The following is a 25,208-nucleotide window of genomic DNA, read 5'->3' on the forward strand; positions in this document are numbered from 1 at the left end:
ATTAAGAGTACAGTAAACTTAGATCATCACACATAATTGAAGTTAATGTCATTTTCTATGTCGTGACTTTTTTAACTTTTGAATTTTGAACTCGATTTTTTGCAATATAATGAAACATTAAATTTCGCAGCCATCCTTCAAGGTGTCCACACTAAAACATAAAGTCTTATCGTGCTCTAGAAAAAATCAAGATTTAATGGTGCGATTGATCTTCTGATTTTACAAATAGTCGTTAGAAAGTTTTGCTAGTGGTAATTCTGGGAAACTCATTCATCGATAGCCCGGAGATTTAGGATCTATCCCCTCTTCATGTTGGATATAATAATTAAATTATCCGACCAAACACTTCAAAATTCATATTATTATTACATTAATTACATCGGTGAGTCTAAAAATGCTTTCTATTATAATACCGGTGTTGTTAGAACTCGAATTATAATAAATTTTCATTCAATTTAGAAAAGAAACAAAATTATTTTTTAACGTTCGTTACGTCTATTTTTCATGTTTCAAAAGATAAGAATTTGAATTTTTGTAAAAATTTTCACTTTTCATATGACAGTTCTTTTCAACTATACTGTCTCAATTTCAATCACTTGACCCGTTTGTTCTACAATTAATTTTAACAGTTCGTCTCAAGTAACTGAAGAACGAATATTTCAAACACAAATCAAATTTATTTTTTTTTCTCAAACAAAAAAAATATCAACAAAATTAAAATCAATTTCAATTTTTTTTCTAATAGTTTTTTAGTCTACTACAGATACGACTTAACATTTCATTTCACATCAATATGTTATCAAGATCAATTGCTAGAATATCAAGAGTATGTGTTAATAACTATCAATGTGAAAAATTCAACGAGTTCATTTCATCAATTTGCGCCAACGGAATCTGTTAATTATTGTTAAAATAATATCTTTAAGTGGTCCATAGTTAATCCGTTTAAAGACCATTCAAACTCAGAGTGTTTCAATCAATTCATTAAAAATGTTCATTACGACTACAACCACAAATTGATTATCGTCCGGTGGTGATACATCCCTGTTATATCACTCAATTCAATTGATAATTCATTTCACACGTTGACATCTGCAATGGAAAAAAAATTATTGCCGATATCTATTTTTTCCTCACACACCGATCTTGTTTTATAATTTTTCAACCAATGAAACCTAATTATTTTAGGACTCAAGAGATTGCATAACGATCTCTTATCAATTGGTTAACAGATCTGTTGGTGTTATTAGATTTCGACTTGGTCATATTGTATAGATCGAATTTTTCCATACCCTAGAAAGTTTACTAACAATTCATATTAGTCTGTTGTTCAACAAAAAAGATTTTTATCTTTACATGAATATAGATCAGCTGCTTTATTAAGTGAATATGGTGTACCAATTCCAAAAGGTTACCCAGCCACTACTGCCGAAGGAGCTTATGATGCTGCTAAAAAATTAGGCACTAATGAATTAGTTATAAAAGCTCAAGCTTTAACTGGTGGTAGAGGTAAAGGTCATTTCGATTCTGGTTTACAAGGTGGTGTTAAATTAATTTCTTCACCAGATGAAGCCAAAGATTTAGCTAGTCAAATGTTAGGTCATAAAATTATTACTAAACAAACAGGTGCTAATGGTAAAGAAGTTACTGCTGTTTATATTGTTGAAAGAAGAGATGCTGATAAAGAAGCTTATGTTGCTATTTTAATGGATAGAGCTAAACAAACTCCAATTATTGTTGCATCAGCTCAAGGTGGTATGGATATTGAAGGTGTTGCTGCTAAAGATCCTTCTGCAATTAAAACTTTCCCAGTACCATTAGAAGGTGGAGTTTCAGATAAATTAGCTACTGAAATTGCTTCAGTATTAGGATTTTCAAAAGATGCTATTCCAGAAGCTGCTAAAACTATTCAAGGTTTATATAATTGTTTTATTGATAGAGATTGTACACAAGTTGAAATTAATCCATTATCTGAAACTCCAGATCATAAAGTTTTAGCAATGGATGCTAAATTAGGATTTGATGATAATGCATCATATCGTCAAGAAGAAGTTTTCTCATGGAGAGATCCAACTCAAGAAGATCCACAAGAAGCTGAAGCTGCTAAATATGGTTTAAATTTTATTAAATTAGATGGTAATATTGCTAATATTGTTAATGGTGCTGGTTTAGCTATGGCAACTATGGATATTATTAAATTATATGGTGGTGAACCAGCCAATTTCTTAGACTGTGGTGGTACTGCTACTCCAGAAACTATTGAAAAAGCTTTTGAATTAATTCTTTCAGATAAAAAAGTTAATGGTATATTTGTAAATATTTTTGGTGGTATTGTTAGATGTGATTATGTTGCAAAAGGTTTAATTGCAGCTACTAAAAATTTTAAATTAGATATTCCAGTTGTTGTTAGATTACAAGGAACTAATATGGCTGAAGCAAAAGAATTAATTGATAATTCAGGATTAAAATTATATGCTTTTGAAGATTTAGATCCAGCTGCTGAAAAAATTGTTTCTTTAGCTCCAAAACAATCATAAATTAAACACTACTACTAATATTACTGGAAAATGCATAATTTTGGACTGTTTTTAAGTCTGGCAAGAGATATTATATAGAAACTTCAGTAATACATACTTTTATAATGTGAAATTCAGACATCATATAACTATTCAGAAACTATTAGTCTGTTTGTGCATTCACTCTCTTGCAATGTTAAAATTTGAGTTTTAAAATCCTCTCTGGTAGCACAATTTGTTTTGAAAAAAATTAAGAATCAATATCAATTGCCACCACTAAGTTATAATTAATCTCCATCATAGACAAAATCACTTCAATAAACGAACCAATTGACAATTGATACAGATAAATAAATTCATAAACACCATCACTTTCATCACATAAACTCATACAGCATATACAATGTTTTTAACACGAAGTGAATATGATAGAGGAGTTTCAACATTCTCACCTGAAGGTAGATTATTTCAAGTTGAATATTCTTTAGAAGCAATTAAACTAGGTTCTACAGCAATAGGAATTCAAACATCAGAAGGTGTAATATTAGGAGTTGAAAAAAGAGTTACATCATCACTTTTAGAAAGTTCAAGTATTGAAAAAATAATAGAAATAGATCATCATATAGGTTGTGCAATGAGTGGATTAACTGCTGATGCAAGATCAATGATTGATCATGCTCGTGTATCATCTTTAACTCATAATTTATATTATGATGAATCAATTGGTGTAGAAAGTTTAACTCAAAATGTATGTGATTTAGCTTTAAGATTTGGTGAAGGAGCAGATGGTGAAAAAAGATTAATGTCAAGACCTTTTGGTGTTGCTTTATTAATTGCTGGATGGGATGATATAAAAGGACCACAATTATATCATGCAGAACCAAGTGGGACATTTTATAGATATGAAGCAAAAGCTATTGGATCAGGTTCTGAAGGTGCACAATCTGAATTAAATAATGAATATCATAAAAGTTTAACTTTAAAAGAAGCTGAAATTTTAGCTTTAAAAATTTTAAAACAAGTTATGGAAGAAAAATTAGATTGTAGAAATGCTCAATTAGCTAGTGTTACTAAAGATGGAGGATTTCAAGTTTATAGTGATGAAAAAACTGATGCTATTATCAAAGTGTTGAATGAACAAGCTACTGATGAAGATACCATAATGAGTTAGTCAAATAGAGAAGCAATGTATGATACAAAAAAATTAATTTAAAGAGTCCTATTTATCACGAGTCATGTAGAATATTACACAGTCGTTTTTCATTAAATTATTCAGGAAAACAAGCTTCTAATCTATCACTTAATTGTAAAATCACTCTATTCTCAGATTCACCAAATTTTTTAATAATATTCAAGAATATAGCTAATAAATTTCCAAATTTTTCATATTGATTGAAAAATGAATCATTTAAAAATTCAATTCTCTTATCAATTGAATTTTGATCCATAGGTTTTGAAGCAAATTTTTGGGGAAATTCAATACTAAAATTTTTATATAATTCAAAATTTACAAGTATTAAAAATTTTTTAATTTGAATTGTATAAATTTGAAATTGAATTATAAATTCAAATAATTTCGTAATAATAAGAAATGTTTCTGGTCTTGTTAACATTGAATCACTGAGTAAAGTAGTTGTATATGTTTGTAAATTCAAAATCAAATTTTCTATAGTTATATCGGTTGTGTTATCATTCATTATGTTCGAACTACTATCATTCATATTCGAATTGTTCATTTTTGAATTCAATTTGTTGTCAAATATCGAGTTTGATGCATATGATGAACTAGTCAATCTTGTGCCAAATATGTTTTGCTCTTGTTGTGATTCGATAATATCGTCTTCACTTCCATTAGACTTTAAATCATATGCCTCTGAGTTTGATTGAGCTGTTTTAATCACTTTTGTAATTTGTTTGTAGCTTTCTTGTATCACATCATACATTACGTAGCTTTGAATTTCAGTTATAAATGTACCAATTCTTGAATGTAACATTCTACATCTTAATATCCATTTTATAATTCCTGGTTCAAATGATTGATTAGTCCAAATTTTTGAAGTATTTAAATCATGCCAATTTATATCACTTTGTTTTCTAATGAATTTAATTATAATTAAATACTTAAACATAAGCTCATACTGATATGATATTTGTCTATTCAAAATTAAATTTAATGGAAAGGGAGTTGGTATAGATAAGTCACAACTCAAAATCGTTAAATCTTCAAATTTCTCTGAGTTTCTTGGAGCAGAGTCTGATTGATCTTCCATGTTTTCATTTCCATTTTCAAAAAATCGTTTCAAATTGATATCAAAATTGTCTTTTCTTTCAGCTAATTCTTGAATTAATGTAAAGAAATTCTCAACACTAATTTTAAATTGTTGATTTTGTATAGTGATTTGATCAATTGAGGAGCATGATTCATCTCCGACTTTGTTTTCAATTTTAGGAATAAATATTTCATTGTATTGCTTTACTAGTTTGGAACTTGATACTTTGAACTTGTTTTTCTTCAATTCTTGAAATGTTGAAGTTAAAAATTTGTCTATATTGAATGAATCGTTAAATAAATACAAAGTTTGGAAATTGGATATCAAATTGTTAAATTTATAGCCTTGAAAGATTAATTTAAGTAGCAAATTATTGGCTCTTTGATAAAATTGATTTATTTTTAAATTCAAATCCGGAGCGTTCAAACTATCAAGTTTAGTAACCTTATGATCTTCATTAGTCAAAAATTTAAAATTTGGTAAACCTGTACAGGCTTTAAAGATACTTAAATACTTTCCAGTGTTTAAAATTTTTTTTTGAACTTCTTTGTTGTTGAATTGTTCCAATAAACCATCTTTTTTGATCAAGAATAGCTCATTCCAGTAGATTTCTTTCTTTGTGTCAATGTATTGCTTGAGATGTGATGGTAATTTAGTAATTTTAATCATAAATTCGTCAAATGGATCATCTATAGTTCCTTCACTTAGCCACTTATTTAACATTTGAACATAATCAACGCTGATGGCGTCTAATAATGAGTGTAAAAATTTAAGAGAGGTCAAGTCTCCCTTGAAAAATGTTAATCTGTCTTGTATTATTTGTAGCACCAATCCTCCCTTGCAAGTATTCATCTTATCATTGTATAGATCGTTTGATTCTATTGTAGATGGAGGTAGATCATCGATGTCCATTTCGTTGTGATTTTTTCTTTCGACATTTATCTCGTGTATACTTAGGCATATTTGGTAAAGGTGTTCTAGCTTGTTTGAGATTTCTTGATGTAGTATCTGATCCAATAGGTTGATGTTAAATTTGTTATTAAATTGATATTCATGTTCGATTTGTAATAATACATTATAATATTCCTTGAAAAACGATTTTACAAAGCTGCAAAACGCTTGTATGATCTTACCGTTTTCGGAGTTGTCATAGAATTGAATAAAGTTATTGAGTCCATCGTATTGTTTACCCAACTTTATTATCTTTTTGGTAACAGTTTTCAAACTGATATCTAAATTTTTCGCTACTCTGTACTCCGGGCCATTTATCCTTGAATTCATCGAGTCCGAATTATAATTTTTACTGTATAAAATGTAGTTTCCTTCAAAACCTAGTAGAATAAATAATAAATCTTTTATTATAAGTGCTTGTTGTATATCGATTTCTTGAATTTCATTCAATAATGGAGCAGACATTTGATGGAACTCTATGTCATTTTTAACAATGCATGAGCAAGTTATACCCTCGTCGTCATCTGTATCTTCGAAATCATCTCTCAATGTGATTATGTCTCTCTGATATGCAGTATCTAGTCGAATATTTGTTGATTGATCTTGTTGCGATGTTTGTTGAAAATGTGGTTGTCTATTAGGAAAAGTATTTGTAGGTGAAAAATTATCAAAACTCTCATTTCGTTTCTCGAATGGTCTCAGTGGATACATTCGATTCGTTTGCGATGGTGTGAATTGGTTCATTTATTGGAATGAATAACTCTTGATGTAGAGTAATTTGTTTATTGTATATTTTGTTCTTTTGTTTACAATTTCACAAACTTAAAATTGGAACGCGTTTTAAAATGTGACATCAAAATTAGACATTACTACTACCAAGACAACATTTCATGCTTTGGTTAATGGCATTGGCCATGCATGACCGTATAAATTAATCAAGTCGAGAGTTACAGAGATAGGAAAAGCAATAACAGATATATGTCTATTAGAATAATTCATAAAATTTCATTGTCTTCGTCTATGTCTTCATCAAAATCGTCAATTGTCATTTCCTGTAATGCTTTCTCAGCTTCTTCTTGAACTTGCGTCAAACCACAAATATCTTCTAAGTATTTAGTATCATTCAAGCATTTTTTAACAAATTCCCAACCTTCATCCTTGTATTTTGATAAAACAATCTCAGAACACGCGGAACAGTGTTTGTAATTCGGCGTGTATAAACTAGTCTGACTGAAATTATTTAAAAACCCACGGATTTGATGCGGAGCATTACTAAATTTTGTTCGTTCATTATGCTTTATCAATTGCTTTTTTGGATGTTGTAACAATGATACCAACAATTCAACTGCTAATGATGCTGCCATTAATGCTCCACCTGGCCTTGTGACCGTACACATCTGATCTAAAGTTCTATCGGTCAAACTATCTTCTGGAGCAACAACATCATTACAGTAGTAACAGCCCAATCTTTCAGTTGATGATTGTTCTACACTTCCATGTCTCATTACCAAATAGCTATCAAACCCTAAGGCCGCATTCATTACAATTTTGTTCTTAGCTGCTCCAAGCACTGTTGGTAACCATCTTGACTCTCTTGAATCCATAAGTAAAAAAACAACGTCATGGTTGTCAAAGAGTTGATCTAGTTTGTCAAAATTTTCTTTTTGTCTTTCTTCATCAGTCACAGGATGACCAATCATTGGAACTTCTAAGTTAAAACCTTCAGAGTTGACCCCCGGATATATGCTTTTCAAGTTCTCTGAAGCTTTTATAGCTTTCAACTCTCCTCTTCCGTTATCACTTGAACAATCAACAAAATTGAATAAAGGTTGTCGTACGGGATTTGAGTAAGAGATTCTTCCATTATCCACAAACGTTATGTCATTAAATCCCCAACCCAATAATACTCTAGCAACATAACTACCTAATGTCCCTGCTCCCAATAGTAAAACCTTTTGTTGCTTTAGTATATCTAAATTCAATTCTGGTGCAATCCTCCATTTCATCAATTTTAGATTCAACTCCACGGCTTGTTTAGCTAACTGCTGAGGATCAATTAATAAACCCAAGTCTGCTAGTTTTGGTCCTAATTTTCCTTCAGTAGTTCTTTCCCATCCTGTATACTTTGGTGGATTAGATAGTGACTCTAGTTTTAATTTTTGTGTAAATGATGTGCCATTATTTCTGTATACAATTAATTCAAGTGAGTTAATCTCGTTCCAAGCAAGATAGTATAAGTAATTTTTTAATTGAATTGAGGGTTTGTTATCAGCATTTAGACATGAATCAAAGAATACAAAAACTGATTTTTTCAGTTTGTCCAATTTATTGAATAAAATATTAGAATCTAGCTGATAAAATTGCCCTATGACTTGTTCTGATTTTTCACTAAGTTCATCAATTAAGTTTTTGCTAATTTCCTGCAGCTCCTCTTTGATTGTCCAACTATTGTTAATCGTGGGAAAAGCAACCCAGTAATAAAATTTATACTTCTTTAGATCAGAAAAGCTCAAAACATAGAAGGGGTTGAAAACATTTAAATCGAAGGATTCTGCTTTTGAAATCTTTTCATGTATTTCGGCTCCCCATTTACTCAAAAGTTCTTGTTTGTTCAAACCCTTGAATTCTTCAATTGTATTTACGTTTAAAATCTCTCCATTCAATGGCCACTTATCATCATTTCTCGGCACTAAGTCTTCTGCATCAAAACTATCATCATATAAATATACTATCGTTGTGTCATTATATTTATTTAATTTAGATGGTTTCGATTGAAAACCAGTGATTTTACTTTCAGTTGATTCTAATTTGTATTTATTTAGCTTTAAGTCTGCTAATTTTGTAAAAAATGACGAGTCTATAAAAGATTGAATCGGTGTAAATTTCAAAGTAGTCATTAGTAATGAAAGAATAGTATTCTCTTTTATCTCAAAGCTTGTTTTACGAATTCTGATAAGATAACGATATATAATATTACACAAAAATGGTATAACAAAACCAGAGCTCCACATCGTGATACTTGCAAAGAAAGAGGTCATAAGAGACATATTTGTTTTAAAAAGATCGGTGACATTGCATTCAATGCTATAAACGTAGCTTGAAATTCCTATTCCAAAAGCTCAGAGTTTTTGAAAACATCATTGCTTTGAATACTAAATATTAAAGTCGTAAACAGAACAGTTTTATCTCCAACTGTGCCCCACGACTCACCTGTTAACTATTATAAGTGTTTTGATCATCCTTTCCAAAACTTCTGACTAAAAACAGTTTAAAATAGTAACTTATTCTTGTTCATTCCTGGCAGTATCATTAATGGTCATATCATCCAATTCATCTAATAATTCATCAAGACCAATTCTTGGAGCATCTTCATCATCAACATCCTCATCAATGTCATCTTCATCTTTATGTTGTGGTTCTTGTTGATCTTCACCAGCTTTATACATATTAATAGTTTGTCTTAATTCTTCATCTTCTTCTAATTCTTGTAAGAATAATTCATAATCTCTTTCAGCTTTTTCTTGTTCTTGTCTTGCTTGTCTTGAATCGTCATTTGCTATAATATCATTATGTTCTCTAGCCATTCTCTTTAATTTCCATTTTCTGTTCTTCGATTTCTTGGATTTTCTCGAATAATGTTTCTTAACTATAATAACTTCTGGAGTATTATCTGTGTCTAAAGTGTCGTATAACTCTGAATTAAAATTCGTGTTCGTTAAATAATAACCAAGACATGAATCACCTGGATGTAAAATAGCACCCAAATGAGATCTTACGTAAAAAGTTTGATCGTTTGATCCCAAATCACTAGCTCGACTGACCTCTATATCAGCTAAAACATACTTTCCTTTCACGTCACCGGTTGGTTCAACGTCCAATACAACAAATTCAACTAATTGTGTTGCATCTAATAAAGATGGAAAGGGTGATCTCCAATACACTTGTGAAGATAAATCTGCAGTTTGTAAATTGAAAGGATCAATGAATTGCATTGCATTATTGACTTTATTACAAAGTACTAATCTTGCTATATTACCCATTGAATGAGCTAATTTTTTAGGTAATACTACTAGGTCATCTCGACATATTGGTGCAATTTCAATAGAATATGAAAATTTATAACTTGATGAACCTGAATGAATATCTGTACTTACTAATTCTTCAGATTTTTTTACTTTCACAGGTGCAACGGAAGTTAAAAAATCAACCATTTTTGCTGCATGATTTTTCTGTGCATAAAAGAAATCCAATCCATCTTTTGTTTCTTGAATTGATACTGTGTCAACATGAGCATTGTGTTTTAAGATTAATTGTTCCAAATATAAGAAAGTTCTTTTATGTGGAACTTTTTGTCTTATTTGTACTGTTGCCCTCCATGTATTTGCAGTATATGATTTAGCACAATCTGGACATTGCATTGCAATAACAACATATTCTACTTCAAATGTTTGTTGGACGATAGTGTTTGCCATAGCCTCTCCCTGTACGGTAATCTTAACTCTAATTCTTCTTGAATGTGGTTCAGTCCATATGAATGATGCATCAACTAATCTTATCTTATTCAAACCTTTTAATCTTCGAAGACATAATGCTAATAATTCTCTTGATTCTAATTGTGCTTTGATCCATTGTCCAGGTGGTTGTAAAAATCTTTCACAATTTCTACAGAATGATACATTTGCTTCTCTAGGTATTCCTTCTGTTATATCAACATTTAATTTTATACAATCGTAACACATGACTAAACCTGATGATCCATCCATTGGTACACCACAATTACAACATAACACTGTTGCAACCGGTCCAGTTGCTACTTCTCTATCATTTGGGTTGAGTTGAGTATAATTAGACATGTTTGCTTTTGATCTTGTATTATTAATGTAATTCTGTTTTATAAATTTTCGATTGCAAATGTCATCTCCATCTTAAAAAGAATATTTCGGAGATTAAGGTTCTACTCACGTGACCAATTTTTGCTCGTTTGATATTTTTCAAGTATGTTTACATAAACTTTAGATCTACAAGATATCAGAACATCATATCAAATATACATAGTAATTAATCATCACATATTTTATGCAATTCATATAACAAATTGACTGATGGTAGACAGGAAAAGAGCATTGAAAATTGAAGAAGATGAGGAAGAAGATGCTTTACCATTAAATAAAAAATCAAAAATCGAATCAAAGGATAGATCACCCAAGATCAAAGAGGAACAAGATGACGAATCTGAGGAGAAAAGTGATGAAAAGGAGGAAGAGAATGGAGAAATTGAAAATGGTGATTCAAAAGAAGACAGCAAGGAAAAAAATGGAAATTCTAAAGATAAAAACGGTAAAGTAGATACTGAAGAGGATGGTAATAATGAAGAAGAAGAGGAAGAAGAGGAAGAAGACGATGACGAGGATGAAGAAGCAGAGGAAGAAAAGAAAAGAATACGAAGTTTCAATTTTGACGGTGAAATATATACTTTCAAAGAAAGACCATCAGTGATAGAGGAAAAAGAAGGTAAAATTGAATTCAGAGTAGTGAATAATGACAATACTAAAGAAAATCTAATAGTGTTGACAGGTTTAAAAAATATATTTCAAAAGCAATTACCTAAAATGCCGAGAGAGTATATTTCAAGATTAGTTTATGATCGATCACATTTATCAATGGCTGTGGTACGAAAACCATTGACAGTAGTAGGTGGTATCACATATCGACCTTTCAATAATCGAGAGTTTGCAGAAATTGTGTTTTGTGCCATATCATCAACAGAACAAGTCAGAGGTTATGGTGCTCATTTAATGAATCATTTGAAAGATTATGTAAGAGCGACTTCACCTATAAAATATTTTTTAACCTACGCTGATAATTATGCTATTGGATATTTTAAAAAACAAGGATTTACAAAAGAAATAACTTTAGATAAATCGGTGTGGATGGGTTATATAAAAGATTATGAAGGGGGAACACTAATGCAGTGCTCAATGCTACCGTCGATACTAAGATATCTAGATTCCGCAAAGATATTATTATTACAAAAAGCAGCGATTGAGAGGAAAATTAAATCAAGATCAAAATCAAATGTTGTAAGACCTGGTCTACAAATTTTCAAAACTAATAAAAATGTAACATTGAATTATAAGGATATACCTGGTTTAGCAGAAGCAGGATGGTCAGAAGAGATGGACAAATTAGCTCAAAAACCAAAAAGAGGACCTCATTATAATTTCATGGTTACATTATTTTCTGAACTACAAAATCATCCGTCTGCATGGCCCTTTGCTGTGCCTGTTAATAAAGAAGAAGTACCTGATTATTATGAAGTCATAAAGGAGCCAATGGATCTTTCAACAATGGAATCGAAACTAGAAAATGATAAGTATGATACATTTGATCAATTTTTATATGATTCTAGATTAATTTTTAAGAATTGTAGATCTTATAATGGTGATACTACAACTTATTATAAAAATGCCAATAAATTGGAGAAATTCATGAATAATAAAATTAAGGATAGTGCTGAGTATTCTCATTATTTGGATTGAAGGATAGATAGAGTAAATAAAAAATTATTTTCTTATATGTTTTGTATTAATATATCACTTTTATAATATTTGAAGATAATTCCGAAAACTTAAATTTCTATTTTTTTTTCGGAGATTTCTAAATCTAAAATCAAATCTGGAACTCTACAAATTTAAATTGCTTTCATTTACATCTTCTTCAAAACCAATACTTCGTAGATTTAAAGTCATGACTGCCAAAGTTTTTGCATACAGGGAGTCAATTGACGTAGCCAATGCCGTTGGGAAATACATTGTGGCACAACAAGATTTAGCGTTAAAGAATGACAATACATTCAAAATAGCAATATCAGGAGGGTCGTTAGGAAAAGTTTTGAAACAAGCTTTGATTAGTAATGAAGAATTAGGAAAAAATATTAAATGGGGTAAATGGGAAGTTTATTTTAGTGATGAAAGAATTGTGCCATTAGATCATGAGGATTCAAACTATGGATTATTTAATGAAATGGTATTAAAGAATTTACCTTCAACTGCAGCAAAACCAAATGTTCATACAATCGACCCAAGTTTAATCACGGGTAAAGATGGTCATGTTGAAGGGGCTGATATTAATAAAGATAAAGAAATTGCTTCAAAATATCAAAAATCATTACCAAAGAAGTTTGACGTCATACTATTAGGATGTGGGCCAGATGGTCATACATGTTCATTATTTCCACATCACGAATTATTAAAAGAAAGAGCAGAATTAGTATCATATATTAATGATTCTCCAAAACCTCCACCGAGAAGAATTACAATTACATTCCCAGTTTTGGAAAATGCTCATTCAATTGCATTTGTAGCAGAAGGATCTGGTAAAGCACCGATTTTAAAACAAATTTTCAATGATCCAAATAGTGATTTACCATCTAAATTAGTTAGTGATATAAACACTGGTGTTGAAGTTAATTGGTTCGTTGATGCTGCTGCTGTAGATGGGGTTGATGGTGTTGAAACTTTAAATAGTAAATATTAACTTCGGGAAGTTTGATATTAACTTATTTGGAATTTGATAGACTTTAAATTAGATTTAGATTTAGATTGAGACATTTGTAGATTAATCTTTGAGTGATAGAATAATCATGACGATCAGATAAATGTCTCTGGTAGCGGTAGATACTGAAAATTACGCGAAGATATGAAAATTCGTATCATTAAACATTACATCATCGTAGAACTTGAAATAGGTTAAAACCAAAAACTGGTTAAAGTACCTCCACTTGGCTAAACAATTGAATTATCAATTTTTTCAAAGACAAGAATGTCTGACTCGGAACAACTAGACTATCAAGTCCCGGAACAAGATGAATTAGATAATCCAATGAGAATAATTTTAGTAACAGATTTCGGTCAAGCATCATCAAAAGAAGAATCAAAAGACCAAGAAGAATCAAAAGATCAAGAAGAAGGGATACCGAGAGACTCACAACAAAAAGAAAATGGAATGGAAGAAATTTTATTAGATTCGATACAAACATTCACTGCAATGAATGAATTTTTTGATACATTTGATGAAAAAATAGCATATCCTAATGAAGGTCATATAAAATATGAAGTTGGATCTGATGGATTAGTCATTATTATTGTTGATTCTATAGTGTTAAAAGATGAAGTTTTCAATTTCATTGAAGAGTATGATGAAAAATTGACTAAGAAGTTGGAGAATGAGCATGACGATAGTGATGAGAAAAGTTCTAAGCAAAATAAGAAGAAAAGAAAACATTAGGAGTTCTATTAATGAACATCATAAGATAAAACATTAATTATATTGAATCACCTGGTCTAAGGGATGTTCTGAAACTGTGTCGAAGAGGTTGAACTTTTTTTCCATCGTATTTTAGATGTAAATAATCAGATACTTGGGAAGATAGGCGCAAAGTTTGCTGTACTACTAGAGTACTGACTTCAACTGCTCAGTAATTGAGAAAGGAGCCGGTGGTAGTGTATATTCAACATCTTGAATCACTCAACAAAATTCAATTTCGGCCTCTTTCATAGACCTTATGAAGGAATGAATCTTTGAATTGAGTACCTCAGTGTATTTTATAATTAGATGAGAATGTAAACGATACAGAATTGATGTTGAAGGCCCTCAAGAAACACTCTATATCAAGCTTTTCTTTAAAATCTCTAATATATTTTGCAGTTTAACCTGTATATAAAAATTTCCTCTTATTATCAACACAAAATAATTGACCGAAAATTACCAATATAATCAAGAACCAACTCATATACCAACCAAAATCATTAATCTTCAATTGCATATACAAACTTAACAATAAAACTCTTCACAATCGAAATAAACATTTCAAATTAGCACATTCACAAAAACATGTCATCAAGAGATTGGAGATCAATAGATATAGATGCATTAGAACCAGAAAATCATATAACAAAAGAAGAATTAATACCACCAAATTTACCAACATATTCAAATCAAGAAATTCAAGAAGTTGCTAATCAAATAAGATCACAATTATCACAAGGAAAATTCCAACAAGCTTTAGAATTGGGTTTAAATAATATACCATTTGGTTCAACCACACAAATAAAAGAAATTCATCAAAAAACAATATTTGAAATTTTTTGTTCCATCAAGAATAATATATCAAATAATGAAATTGACGAGATAATAAAAAATTTAAATCAAGAACAACAAGATAATTTAATTAAATATTTATATGTTAATATGTCTACTTCTTATGGTCAAAAACAAGGTGGTTTATTATTAAATTGGTTTGAAAAAATTATTGAAATTGTTGGAATTGGTTCAATTGCTAGATATTTAACTGATAGACGAACTGTATAAATTGATGTAATAAAAGTTTTGATTTTTTAAAGAGGTTAAATTTTAACTTGTAGAGAAATAACGTAGAAAGAATGATTTTTGTTAGAGTAGTATATTAAATTATATTATAAACGTATAAAGAATTAAAAAGGTTAAGCTTGAATTGATTTTAAAGGTGATGAATTGTTTTTATTAGTATTGTTGTTTAATTTAGTATTGTTGTTGTTGACAAGATTTGATAACTTAGAACTCTTGATTGGACTTGAAAGTTGTTGATTACTTGGTTGTAATACATTTTTAAATTTATTTGGAGTATTAGATTTTGAATTCTTATTATTTGTAGATTTTGGTTTATTAGGTGAAGTCGAAGATGACTTATTATTTTTGGTGGTTTTAAAATTAATAGTCGGTTCAATTATTGAATCTTGGAAAATATCTTTTGGATTGAAACCACCTACATTATTTGAACCACGATTAGGTGATGAACTATTAATAAATAATGGATTACTACTAGAATTAAAAGGATCATTATGATTTGAATTACCTGTAGATGATGGAACAACTTTCAATCTCTTAATTTCTTGATCTTTTTCATTAATTATTGAATCATATTTTCTTTTTAAATTTGTAATTGATGAATTATTTGAATCTTCAGTTTGTTTTAATTGTTTATTTAAATTTTCTTTCGATTTCATTAGTTCTGAGTTAGATGTTTCTAATTGTGAAATTTTCTCATTTGTTGATTTCAATGATTGTTCCAATTCTGTAATTTTAGTAGTTTTGGTTGTTGATCTAGTTTTTAATTTTGCATACTTCTCAGATAATTCTTTATTAATTGAAGTTTGTTTTGTTAATTCTTCTTGAATTTTATCTTTTTCAGTAGTTTGTAATTGTAAGGACTTCACAGAATTTGATTCTTTCTTCAATGATGTTTGCAATTGTTCAATTTCCTTGGTCTTTTGTATTATACTCAATTCCTTTGCATTCAATTTTTGAGTCCAAGTTTGTTTATCTTTTTCAAACTCAGATTTTTTATCATTCAAATTTTTATTGAATTGTTCTCTTAATTTCAAAATTTCAGAATTTCTTGTTTCAATAGTAGAGTTCAATTGCTGAGCGGTCACATTAGCCTTATTCAATTTCCCTTGTAATTGAGTTAATGAATTGTTTAAATTTTTTAATTCAACATCTTTATCAGCTATTTTCTTTTCCAAATCTTCAATCAATTGTTGTTTACTATGAATTTGATCTTCAATTTTATTTCCAGAATTTTTTAAATCATTAATTATTTTGTCTTTATCGGTAATCAATGTATCTTTATTTGTAATGTTATTCTTGTAGGTTTCAATTTCCGAAATTAATTTTAATTTTTCAGTTTTTTGTAAATCTAAATTATTTTTCATATTAACACATTCAGCTTCAAGATAAATTTTTTCAGATTTAAAATTTTCTTTTTCAGTTGTTAAAGTTTCAAATTCAATCTTATTGGATTTAATTTGATTTTCTAAGTCAGTTATTTTTCTAGAAGTGGTTTGTTCATTTTCACTTGCTTCATTTCTTAACTTGTCAATTTGTGAATCTCTATCATTTAAAACTTGTTTATTCTCATCAACAATTTTATTTAATAATTCAATTTTTTCTTCTAATTCCACAATATGAGCATTTCTTTTAATTAAAATTTGTTTATTTTCTACAATTATTTCATTTAATGAAGTTATACGATTTGTTAAATTTTTTGATTCTTCTGTAAATTTGTTAATTTGATTATTTAAAATTTCTTGTTCTTCTTTTGATTTTAAGAAGCTATCTTTGTTAGACATGAGTTCTTCTTCAAGTTTTGAAATGTTTGATTCAAGTTTTGAAATTTGTTCTTCATTGGTTGTTTTTCGACTTTTGAGTTCATTGATTTGTTCTTCATTGTTTGATTTTAAAATGTTTAACTCAATGATTCTTTCTTCATTATTTGATTTCAAAGTTTGTAATTCCTTAATTTCTTGATTTGAAGTTTCCAATTCTTGAGTAAGCTGAACAATTTTCTGTTCAAAAGATTCAATAATTTGATTTTTTTCCAAGTTTTCATTTTCTAATTTAATTAAATTTTCTTTTAAATCAGAAAAAGCTTCAACTAAATTTGAACTTTCAGTTTTAAAACCTGAGATTTCCATTTTAATATCATCGATCGATTTTAAATATTTTTGTTTTAATTGTTGTTGTTCATTTTGTAAATTTTGAATTATTAATTGTTCTTTTGATGGACCTCTTTTAGGAACTGGTGGTTTTCTAATCGGTGATCTACTTCTAGTAATTGTAGGTTTCATAATTTTATTGATTGGTTCTAATGGTTTTCTTTTTTGGGTAGTGACAGTTTTTTGTTGAATAGTCGTAACTTGTGGAGCTGATAATGGTCTTACAATCTTTTTAGGACTATGACATCTAGAAGACATTGTAGGTAATGTATAACTTGGAACTCTTTTTGTCAGTTTTTCAATCAATTCATTTTGTTCAGTAGGTAATTTAAAATTTTTAACAACATCAGCAACATTATTTAAATTTGATTTTATTAAAGATAAATCACCAAATGGATCTAAATTTAAAATAATTTTTAAATCTTTATTTTTAAAAATATAATTTGTAATTAAATTATGAGATCTTTTTAATTCACTTGTTTTTGATTTATTTAATATCATTGTTTGAGTTATTGATGATATATTTGAATTTGCAAAAATATTTGAACTTAAATTTGAGGATGAGTTTTTTTCATTCCCCATTAAATCAACAAATGTTGTTTTGTAATTATTATAAAAGAAAGTCATTATTAAACATGATCTTGATGAATTTTCATTAAACTCTGTTTGTTTACTTAATCTTTGTTTAAAAATATTTCTAATTAAATCTTGACTTGGTTTTGTTCTTTTTAATTTATTTTCAAAATTGGTGATGTATGAAAATGGAATTTTTTTAGATTCATTACCATCTGTTATATCTAATAAATCAGTAAAATATTTATTATTTGAAATTTCAAAACTTGATATAAATACTGGTGATTCTAATTCATTTAATTTTTTTAATTTTAAATTAATCAATTGTTTTAACATTGTGGTTTTACCTGAATTTGTAGGACCCATTAATACTATACATGAATTATTTGACAGTTCAATTAGGTTGTGATAATTATTATCATTTGAATTATAAATATACTCAAAATCATATTTAGTATCATTAAATTCTATTGAATTATCATTAATTACATCAAAACATGGATAATCATTGTAATACTGAGAATCAATTTGTCTCTTCACTTTCAAAAAAAGCGGAATTGATGACATTGTTGATTGAGTTTGACTGTTTTCTTGATCGTAAATGCTCTGTGAAGTAAGAAGAAGTGGTTGTTAAAAAGTATAAACAAATGTAATGTTATAATTTTGTGTTTATTTATTATTTGAGTTAAAATGTAAACAAATAAAAATTAAAGTCGTGAAACAAAATTTGTCCGATTTTTTAGACGAGACATTGTAAATTAAAAAACTGGTTGATAGTCTTTAGCCTGTGCAAAAAGTATTGGATAGGGGCAGAACTAGACTCACATCAGTCTCTTCTATTAGAGTTTGGTAACTTTCAGTGACCGAAAAACACAAATAGCTCGATTCTGTATTAGTATCGAGAAAAGTTGAGCAAATAGACAAGTTAGATCTACTACAAGATTGTTGCAAAATTAAATCAAAATTTGCAACACCATTATTGGGTACATTTGTAGACCCACTTAATTACTCCCAAAACAAGTAGTCAGTAGAGCTCTTTTGACAAACATAGTGTTTTTCAATACATTTGCTGTCTCATACAAGCATTCATTAGAATTTTTAAAAAGTCCGAATTTGATTTGAGCTTACCATTAAGGGGTAATGTAATAGAAATTTCAGACCAATTGATTCTCTACTTCTTAGCTTACCAACATATAATTTGATTTTCAATTTAGAGTGAACAATCAAAAACTGGACTAAAAACAAAAGAAGTTATCGTAGTAACCAGAGTAGTTCGTTGAACTTCTTTAGCTTTAGTTTTTACAAGATAAAAATCTTTCAAATTACCCTAAAATCTGAAACAAAATATCTCTACAAACAATTTTACAATCGTATACCATGCCCCAAAATGAAACTCCGAAAGAAGATACAAAATAACACCAACGCTTATGCGAGAGGTACTTACCGTTGACTTTGTTAATTTCCTGAAAGTGTGTTTATCGGATATGCATAAAATGTTAAATTTTGTTTTAAACATCTTGAAAACCAAAATTTTTAAAGATCTCGTAAAATCTCTTACGCACAGTAGTATGGAGAAGAAAACTTAGGTACACAGATCCTTTGAATTGAAGGTATAGATAAAGACAAACTAATGAAAAGCTCCTCAATTATCAACTGAAACAAGAAGTTTTGACATTTTCTCAAAAAAGGTAACCCGCTGTCTCCTCAGTTTTAAAGACATAAATAACACTAAACTTTGTGGAGATAACTCTTGACTTTTTTCCAAAACGTAGAATTTCATTAAAATAAAGTTAAAATGACAGCCACTATGCAAGTAACTCGGATAATAAATAAGCCCAAGTTGGTGTAATTGACGAACAAATGTAGTTGAAAAATTATTTCAAACGTTTCGTAATAGAAAGGGGGGAGACAGTATATCTAAAACCTTAAATAATCAAAATTGGTCTTAGCATCATCTCTCTGTGCGAGAACAGGTATGACTTGCTGAGAAGGCTCCAAAAATAGACAAGACCAGTGAGCATTTATCAGAGTGGTAGATCTCATATATTTATTCATTGATATTAGGTGCCTAGATTTTTTGATGTATTATTTTACTCAATTTGAAAAACCGTTTTATATAATTTGTTTTGTGTATCTACGATTTTGTCTCAATTAGATTTTAGGTTTTAGATTTAAGATTTACCCCATTAAACCTTTGCCTTTAAATTTAAACTTTAAAAACTAAACTCATGAAAGATTGGAAGGTAAAGTTGGTTTATAAATATGACTTCTTGGTCTCTAACCCACCCCACCCTACAATCAAAAGTATATCCACATTATCTATCAGTATTGATTACCGGAATTTGACATCCTATCAATAATATCTACTTCCGTAAGCCAATAAGCTTATAAGATCACTTGAATCCAAATTGAAATTAACATATTAATAATGAGCTCATAAACGGCTTTATCAAAAAGGGCTAATAATAATAAATAATGAATAATAATTTAATTGATCAAGAAAAAGGTATAACTCAGCATATAGAATCATCAAATTCATCATCAGTTGAAAATGTTGAAAAAACATCAACAAATTACATTGACGATGAAGAAGAGCCAGAGATATCAGAAGAACATAAACAATATTTAATAAAAAAACATGGAACTTATAATCTTATACCATTACCAACAATGGATGATAATAATCCATTAAATTGGTCAAATTATCAAAAAATTTTACAATTATCAATGGTTTCATTTCATGCATTTATGGCAACATTTATGGCTTCAGGAGTAGTACCAGCATTTGGAGAATTAAGTGTTTTATTGGGACATTCAACTCATCAAATTAGTTATTTAACTTCTTGTCAAATTATTTTAATTGGTTCATTTCCAATGGTTTGGACTCCTGTTATGAATAGATATGGTAAAAGATTATTATTAATTATTTCTGTATTTGGTAGTATGTGTTTTTCAATTGGTTGTGTATTTTGTAAAGATTATGAATCATTAATTGCTCTTAGGTGTATTTCAGCAATTTTTATATCTCCAGGATTAGCAGTTGGTGGAGCAATTGTTTCAGAAACTACTTTTTCTCATCAAAGAGGTTCAAGAAGTGGTGTTTGGTCAATTATGGTTAATTTAGGTACAATGTTTGGTCCTTTACTTATGGGATTTGTTGCACAATTTGTTGAACCAAAATATATATTTGTTGTATTTGCAGCTATAAATTTTGTTCAAATGATTGCTTATATCTTTTTGGGAAAGGAAACATCATATAATTTAAAAGATAAATCAAGAAATATTATAAATCCATATAAACAAATTTTTAGAAAAAATGCAATATATCCAGAAAATAAGATTTCAATATGGATTATATTAAATCCGTTCAAATATTTAAAATATTGGAAAATTTTTATACCAACTTTCGGTTATACTATATTATTTATGCATGGAAATATTGCATTAAATGTTCAAATTCCACAAGTTATGTATACAAAATACGGGTTGGGACCAATGGCTTTAGGTTTACAATTTATTGGTTTCATCATTGGTACAATAATTGGAGAAATTGGAGGATATTTATCTGATAAATTATTAATTTGGGGTAAAAAAAATGGTAAAGGTTCAAGTTTTAGATTATGGTTAACTTATCCTGGTTATATATTTTGTATCGTGGGGTTAATTGTATTTGGTGTAGTTATTGATCAAACAAATACTTATCATGTTAAAACAGTTGTTGGGTTAGCAATTTCAGCATTTGGTTTACAAGTTTCAACTTCACCTATAATTGCTTATTGTATTGATCAAAATTCAAAAGATGCAAGTTCAATTGTTTTATTTATAACATTTATAAGACAATTATTTGCATTTATTGGTCCATTTTATTATCCTATAATGTTTTCAAATATTGGATTTACTAAATCTTATCTGATTATGGCTGCTTTGGTGGGGGCTTTTGGTTTAATACCAACTTTAATTTTACAATTTTATGAATCAAGAAGAGGAAGATAATTTGGTTTTGTTATGATTTTAGGATATTTATTTAATTATGAAAGTTATGAACATGTTTGAGTATTTTTTTGTTCCCGACTGGTTATTGTAATTGTTTCGTGAACTTACATTCTGTTCATTCTGTTGTTCACTCTCCTCTATTACACATTTGGAACTTTTTGTTTATTAATAACATTAGGTTGCAAAAGAAATGTTTCACATTCAGAGTGTCTCAGTTTCAAGTGTGTCTCAAAAGTTTTAGACTTCAATTTTACAAAAAGTAGTGCATTGAACAAATAAATTTTCTCGTAACCACATGGCACAGTTTAATAAAATAGGAGATATCACTAAGTTTTCAAAAAGTTCTTAGACCAGAATTTAGAATCGTAGAATTATTTTTATTGTTGAACCGATGAGCTGAGAAGAGCAATGTTTTTTTGAGAATTTTAAGCATATTATCACAAACCTCTTTGTCAATACCCGATTAGGAGCTTGATTTCCTTATTCCTAATTCAATCATTGCTTTAGATTTTGTATTATAATTTTAGGGGAACTCTTGTGAGAATCAACTTGATTGAAAGGCATCAATTTTTATTTCTGATTTAGGGTTTAAAAAAAAAGGAAAATAAAAGAAAAAAAGAATAAAGTAATGACACCATACTTAAAACATAGACAATTAAATCTGTTATGGTGGCACTTTCGGGGCATATCGAGTTAAAGTTAGTAATGAATGATTCTCTCTTTCCACTAAGTTATCTCTCATTTGACATAATTCATGGTTTTGGTGTATTTAGTTTCAGTCACTCATATTCTGATTTAGAGTTGATCGTATAGATTTTCAATGTCGTTAAATTTTACTGGTCATTGATTTTACTATACTTACATAATGAGTAATTAAAAGAGGTAGTGTTAAATTGATCAATAGTTTTACTAAGTTAAATTTTGTGTCAACAAATAAAATTTTTTTTTGATTGCCTGTGTTTAAAAATTGTTAGTGCTGTGTTTAGTGTGTTGAGAAGTGATAGTGAGAGAAAAAAAATTTAACCAGTCCCTTGCTGAATAATTTTCAGTTTCTTACTCTTCTTTCTTTTCTTTTACTTCTTTAACTTTTGGTTCATTCATTTTACTTCACATATTATATATTCATCTTTTTAATAATAATAAGAAGATATATAATTTATCATTACAAATTATCAATCAAAGAAAAGGAAGTAAAGAAGTTTCATTACAACATTGAAGAATTTTTGACTTGTTTGAATTTGGAATCAACCATATACAACCATATACATACATTTATTCATTTAACTGTATCGTAAATAAGTCATTTAGATTAACATTACTTCATTCATTTGTTTTGACAGATAGATTATATCTTCATTATTGTTAAAATTCAATCAAAACCAAAGAAATAAAAGTCATATATATATTCATATAATCAGAAGATTCATATATATATATATCACGGATAGCAGAAGAAGAAGAAGGCATATTTAGGATACAAAGAGTTTAGAATATCACAAATTGAAGTTATTTTGTCAAACTCATCCTATAAATCACTTACTTTTGTCATCAATTAAGAACTTTTAATTAAGATTCTTAATACAAATATCATTTGTTTTCAGTTTTTATAATTATAGAAATTTTATTCAACGTACCTTGTTGAAAATCAAACAAAGATGAATGCTACTTATTACCCACCTGTGGTAAATCATCATAGACCTACTTCATCTTTTCATTATGCTCCAACTACAACCAATAATTATCAACCACAACAACAACCACCACAACAACAATCAGTTTATCAACATGGACATAGTCAGTCTTATTATCAACCACAAACTTCTAACTTGAGTCAAGTTTATACTCAACCACAACAACAACAAACACAATTACCACCTCCTCCACCACAACCTATTCATTATCAAGCACCACCACCATTGATTTTACCTGTTAATCAATTACCTCCACCTACATTACCACCAGTTGCACAACATCAAGAACAAATAATACCGACACAACAAGTTGCACAACAACCAGAAGTAAATGGTGGAATTAATTCGGTATTAGAATATGATTTAAATCAAATGTCATCATTTTTAGGTTGGTGTACATTTGGAATGTTAAAACAACAAACAAGTCCATCAAAAGATTTTGATAATTTGATATCATCAGTATTATTTGCAACAAGATTACCAAAATCAACAATTATAATAGCATTAGAATATATGAATCAAAGATTTTCATCAAAATTTATTCAAAAAAATTTAGCAGAAACTGAAATTTTTAATTTCTTAGTGGTGAGTTTAGTATTAGCAAATAAATTTAATGATGATAATACATTTACAAATAAATCATGGTGTGGAGCAACAGGATTACAAATTTTAAAATTAAATAAATTAGAAAATGAATGGTTAGAAGAAATAAAATGGAGTTTATCTATAATAAATTTTGAATCTAATATTTTAATTTTAAATGAATGTTGGAAAACTTGGTGTGAAAAATATAGCACTAGTGGATCTACTAAATTATCACCAATTATTACAAATAATTCAAAATATAATAACTACAATTCAAATCAAATTAATCCTCAAAATGTTTATTCCACTCCAACTATTTCTCCATCTTCAATGACATTTGATTATCAATCTTCATCATCACCAAATTCATATACTTCAAATTATGGTTATAATTATCAACAACAACAACAACAACAAATACAAAATCATTACCACCAAAATCAACAACAATATTTATCATCATCACCAATTTATCAAGATCCATATTCTACAACTGGTCAATACAATAATAATGTTCAATATTACCCACCACAATCTACTTATCAACAACATCATTATCCATATTCTAATTTTAATCAAATTCCATATAATAATAGATTCTATATGGCTTGTTAGTTGATTACTCGTTTTTAAAAAAATTCAATAATAATATCTTAATATACTTGGTTCGTTAGTTTAGTTTTTTTTTTTTTTGTTTTTTATGTTTATGTTTATACAATAATTTATATATTTGAAAATGTTTTGTTTTTATAACATTATTATTAGTTTGCATTCCCCTTACTTTTCGAATTTCGAATAAAGAAATCGTCATAAATAAAGATATCTTCCTCAAGTTTATCGAATTACCTGTACTGGAAACTATGATAAATGATGAAATATTCTTGATAAAAAATGATTAGGGAGTGGTACGTACGAATTGGGTCAAGAAAATACCAAAATTAATTATGATACAAAAGTAACAAATTAAATAAATGCTACCAAATATGGTTTTAACGAATTCAATTAAATGCTACCAAATATGTTTTTTTTTTTTTCCTTGAAATCAATGTGTAAATAAGCATAATTATAAAATTATAAACTTAATCCATGGGTCAC

The 25,208-nt window shown here is 28.6% G+C and overlaps 12 protein-coding genes across 12 annotated transcripts; 8 read left to right on the top strand and 4 right to left on the bottom strand. All coding sequences in view use genetic code 12, as the record gives it.

The window, feature by feature from the left end:
- Positions 1 to 793: 793 nt before the first annotated feature.
- Positions 794 to 2,537, top strand: LSC2 (succinate--CoA ligase (GDP-forming) subunit beta; the record flags this gene model as incomplete). The annotated part of the gene is made up of 2 exons (XM_051758397.1): positions 794 to 826; positions 1,323 to 2,537. 2 exons carry the CDS (start codon positions 794 to 796, stop codon positions 2,535 to 2,537), a joined length of 1,248 nt encoding a protein of 415 aa, XP_051613959.1.
- Positions 2,538 to 2,919: 382 nt separating this feature from the next.
- Positions 2,920 to 3,687, top strand: PUP2 (proteasome core particle subunit alpha 5; the record flags this gene model as incomplete). Its single annotated transcript, XM_051758398.1, has 1 exon — positions 2,920 to 3,687. The coding sequence occupies one exon, from the start codon at positions 2,920 to 2,922 to the stop codon at positions 3,685 to 3,687; it is 768 nt and encodes a 255-aa protein (XP_051613960.1).
- A 97-nt stretch (positions 3,688 to 3,784) lies between these two features.
- Positions 3,785 to 6,481, bottom strand: KGF55_003589 (uncharacterized protein; the record flags this gene model as incomplete). The annotated part of the gene is made up of 1 exon (XM_051758399.1): positions 3,785 to 6,481. One exon carries the CDS (start codon positions 6,479 to 6,481, stop codon positions 3,785 to 3,787), a length of 2,697 nt encoding a protein of 898 aa, XP_051613961.1.
- Positions 6,482 to 6,732: 251 nt separating this feature from the next.
- APG7 (Apg7p) lies at positions 6,733 to 8,634 on the bottom strand (the record flags this gene model as incomplete). The annotated part of the gene is made up of 1 exon (XM_051758400.1): positions 6,733 to 8,634. One exon carries the CDS (start codon positions 8,632 to 8,634, stop codon positions 6,733 to 6,735), a length of 1,902 nt encoding a protein of 633 aa, XP_051613962.1.
- Positions 8,635 to 9,018: 384 nt separating this feature from the next.
- NMD3 (ribosome-binding protein) lies at positions 9,019 to 10,590 on the bottom strand (the record flags this gene model as incomplete). Its single annotated transcript, XM_051758401.1, has 1 exon — positions 9,019 to 10,590. One exon carries the CDS (start codon positions 10,588 to 10,590, stop codon positions 9,019 to 9,021), a length of 1,572 nt encoding a protein of 523 aa, XP_051613963.1.
- A 249-nt stretch (positions 10,591 to 10,839) lies between these two features.
- GCN5 (histone acetyltransferase) lies at positions 10,840 to 12,276 on the top strand (the record flags this gene model as incomplete). Its single annotated transcript, XM_051758402.1, has 1 exon — positions 10,840 to 12,276. One exon carries the CDS (start codon positions 10,840 to 10,842, stop codon positions 12,274 to 12,276), a length of 1,437 nt encoding a protein of 478 aa, XP_051613964.1.
- A 208-nt stretch (positions 12,277 to 12,484) lies between these two features.
- On the top strand, positions 12,485 to 13,273 carry SOL3 (6-phosphogluconolactonase; the record flags this gene model as incomplete). The annotated part of the gene is made up of 1 exon (XM_051758403.1): positions 12,485 to 13,273. The coding sequence occupies one exon, from the start codon at positions 12,485 to 12,487 to the stop codon at positions 13,271 to 13,273; it is 789 nt and encodes a 262-aa protein (XP_051613965.1).
- A 285-nt stretch (positions 13,274 to 13,558) lies between these two features.
- KGF55_003594 (uncharacterized protein) lies at positions 13,559 to 14,023 on the top strand (the record flags this gene model as incomplete). Its single annotated transcript, XM_051758404.1, has 1 exon — positions 13,559 to 14,023. The coding sequence occupies one exon, from the start codon at positions 13,559 to 13,561 to the stop codon at positions 14,021 to 14,023; it is 465 nt and encodes a 154-aa protein (XP_051613966.1).
- Positions 14,024 to 14,629: 606 nt separating this feature from the next.
- ARC15 (Arc15p) lies at positions 14,630 to 15,106 on the top strand (the record flags this gene model as incomplete). The annotated part of the gene is made up of 1 exon (XM_051758405.1): positions 14,630 to 15,106. One exon carries the CDS (start codon positions 14,630 to 14,632, stop codon positions 15,104 to 15,106), a length of 477 nt encoding a protein of 158 aa, XP_051613967.1.
- Positions 15,107 to 15,237: 131 nt separating this feature from the next.
- Positions 15,238 to 18,411, bottom strand: KGF55_003596 (uncharacterized protein; the record flags this gene model as incomplete). Its single annotated transcript, XM_051758406.1, has 1 exon — positions 15,238 to 18,411. The coding sequence occupies one exon, from the start codon at positions 18,409 to 18,411 to the stop codon at positions 15,238 to 15,240; it is 3,174 nt and encodes a 1,057-aa protein (XP_051613968.1).
- Positions 18,412 to 20,319: 1,908 nt separating this feature from the next.
- KGF55_003597 (uncharacterized protein) lies at positions 20,320 to 21,837 on the top strand (the record flags this gene model as incomplete). Its single annotated transcript, XM_051758409.1, has 1 exon — positions 20,320 to 21,837. The coding sequence occupies one exon, from the start codon at positions 20,320 to 20,322 to the stop codon at positions 21,835 to 21,837; it is 1,518 nt and encodes a 505-aa protein (XP_051613969.1).
- A 1,655-nt stretch (positions 21,838 to 23,492) lies between these two features.
- On the top strand, positions 23,493 to 24,728 carry CLG1 (Clg1p; the record flags this gene model as incomplete). The annotated part of the gene is made up of 1 exon (XM_051758410.1): positions 23,493 to 24,728. The coding sequence occupies one exon, from the start codon at positions 23,493 to 23,495 to the stop codon at positions 24,726 to 24,728; it is 1,236 nt and encodes a 411-aa protein (XP_051613970.1).
- Positions 24,729 to 25,208: the final 480 nt, after the last annotated feature.

This window comes from Candida pseudojiufengensis (genome assembly GCF_024610245.1).
Source record: "Candida pseudojiufengensis strain CBS 10847 chromosome Unknown scaffold1, whole genome shotgun sequence".
NCBI classification, from domain to species: domain Eukaryota; kingdom Fungi; phylum Ascomycota; class Pichiomycetes; order Serinales; family Debaryomycetaceae; genus Lodderomyces; species Lodderomyces pseudojiufengensis.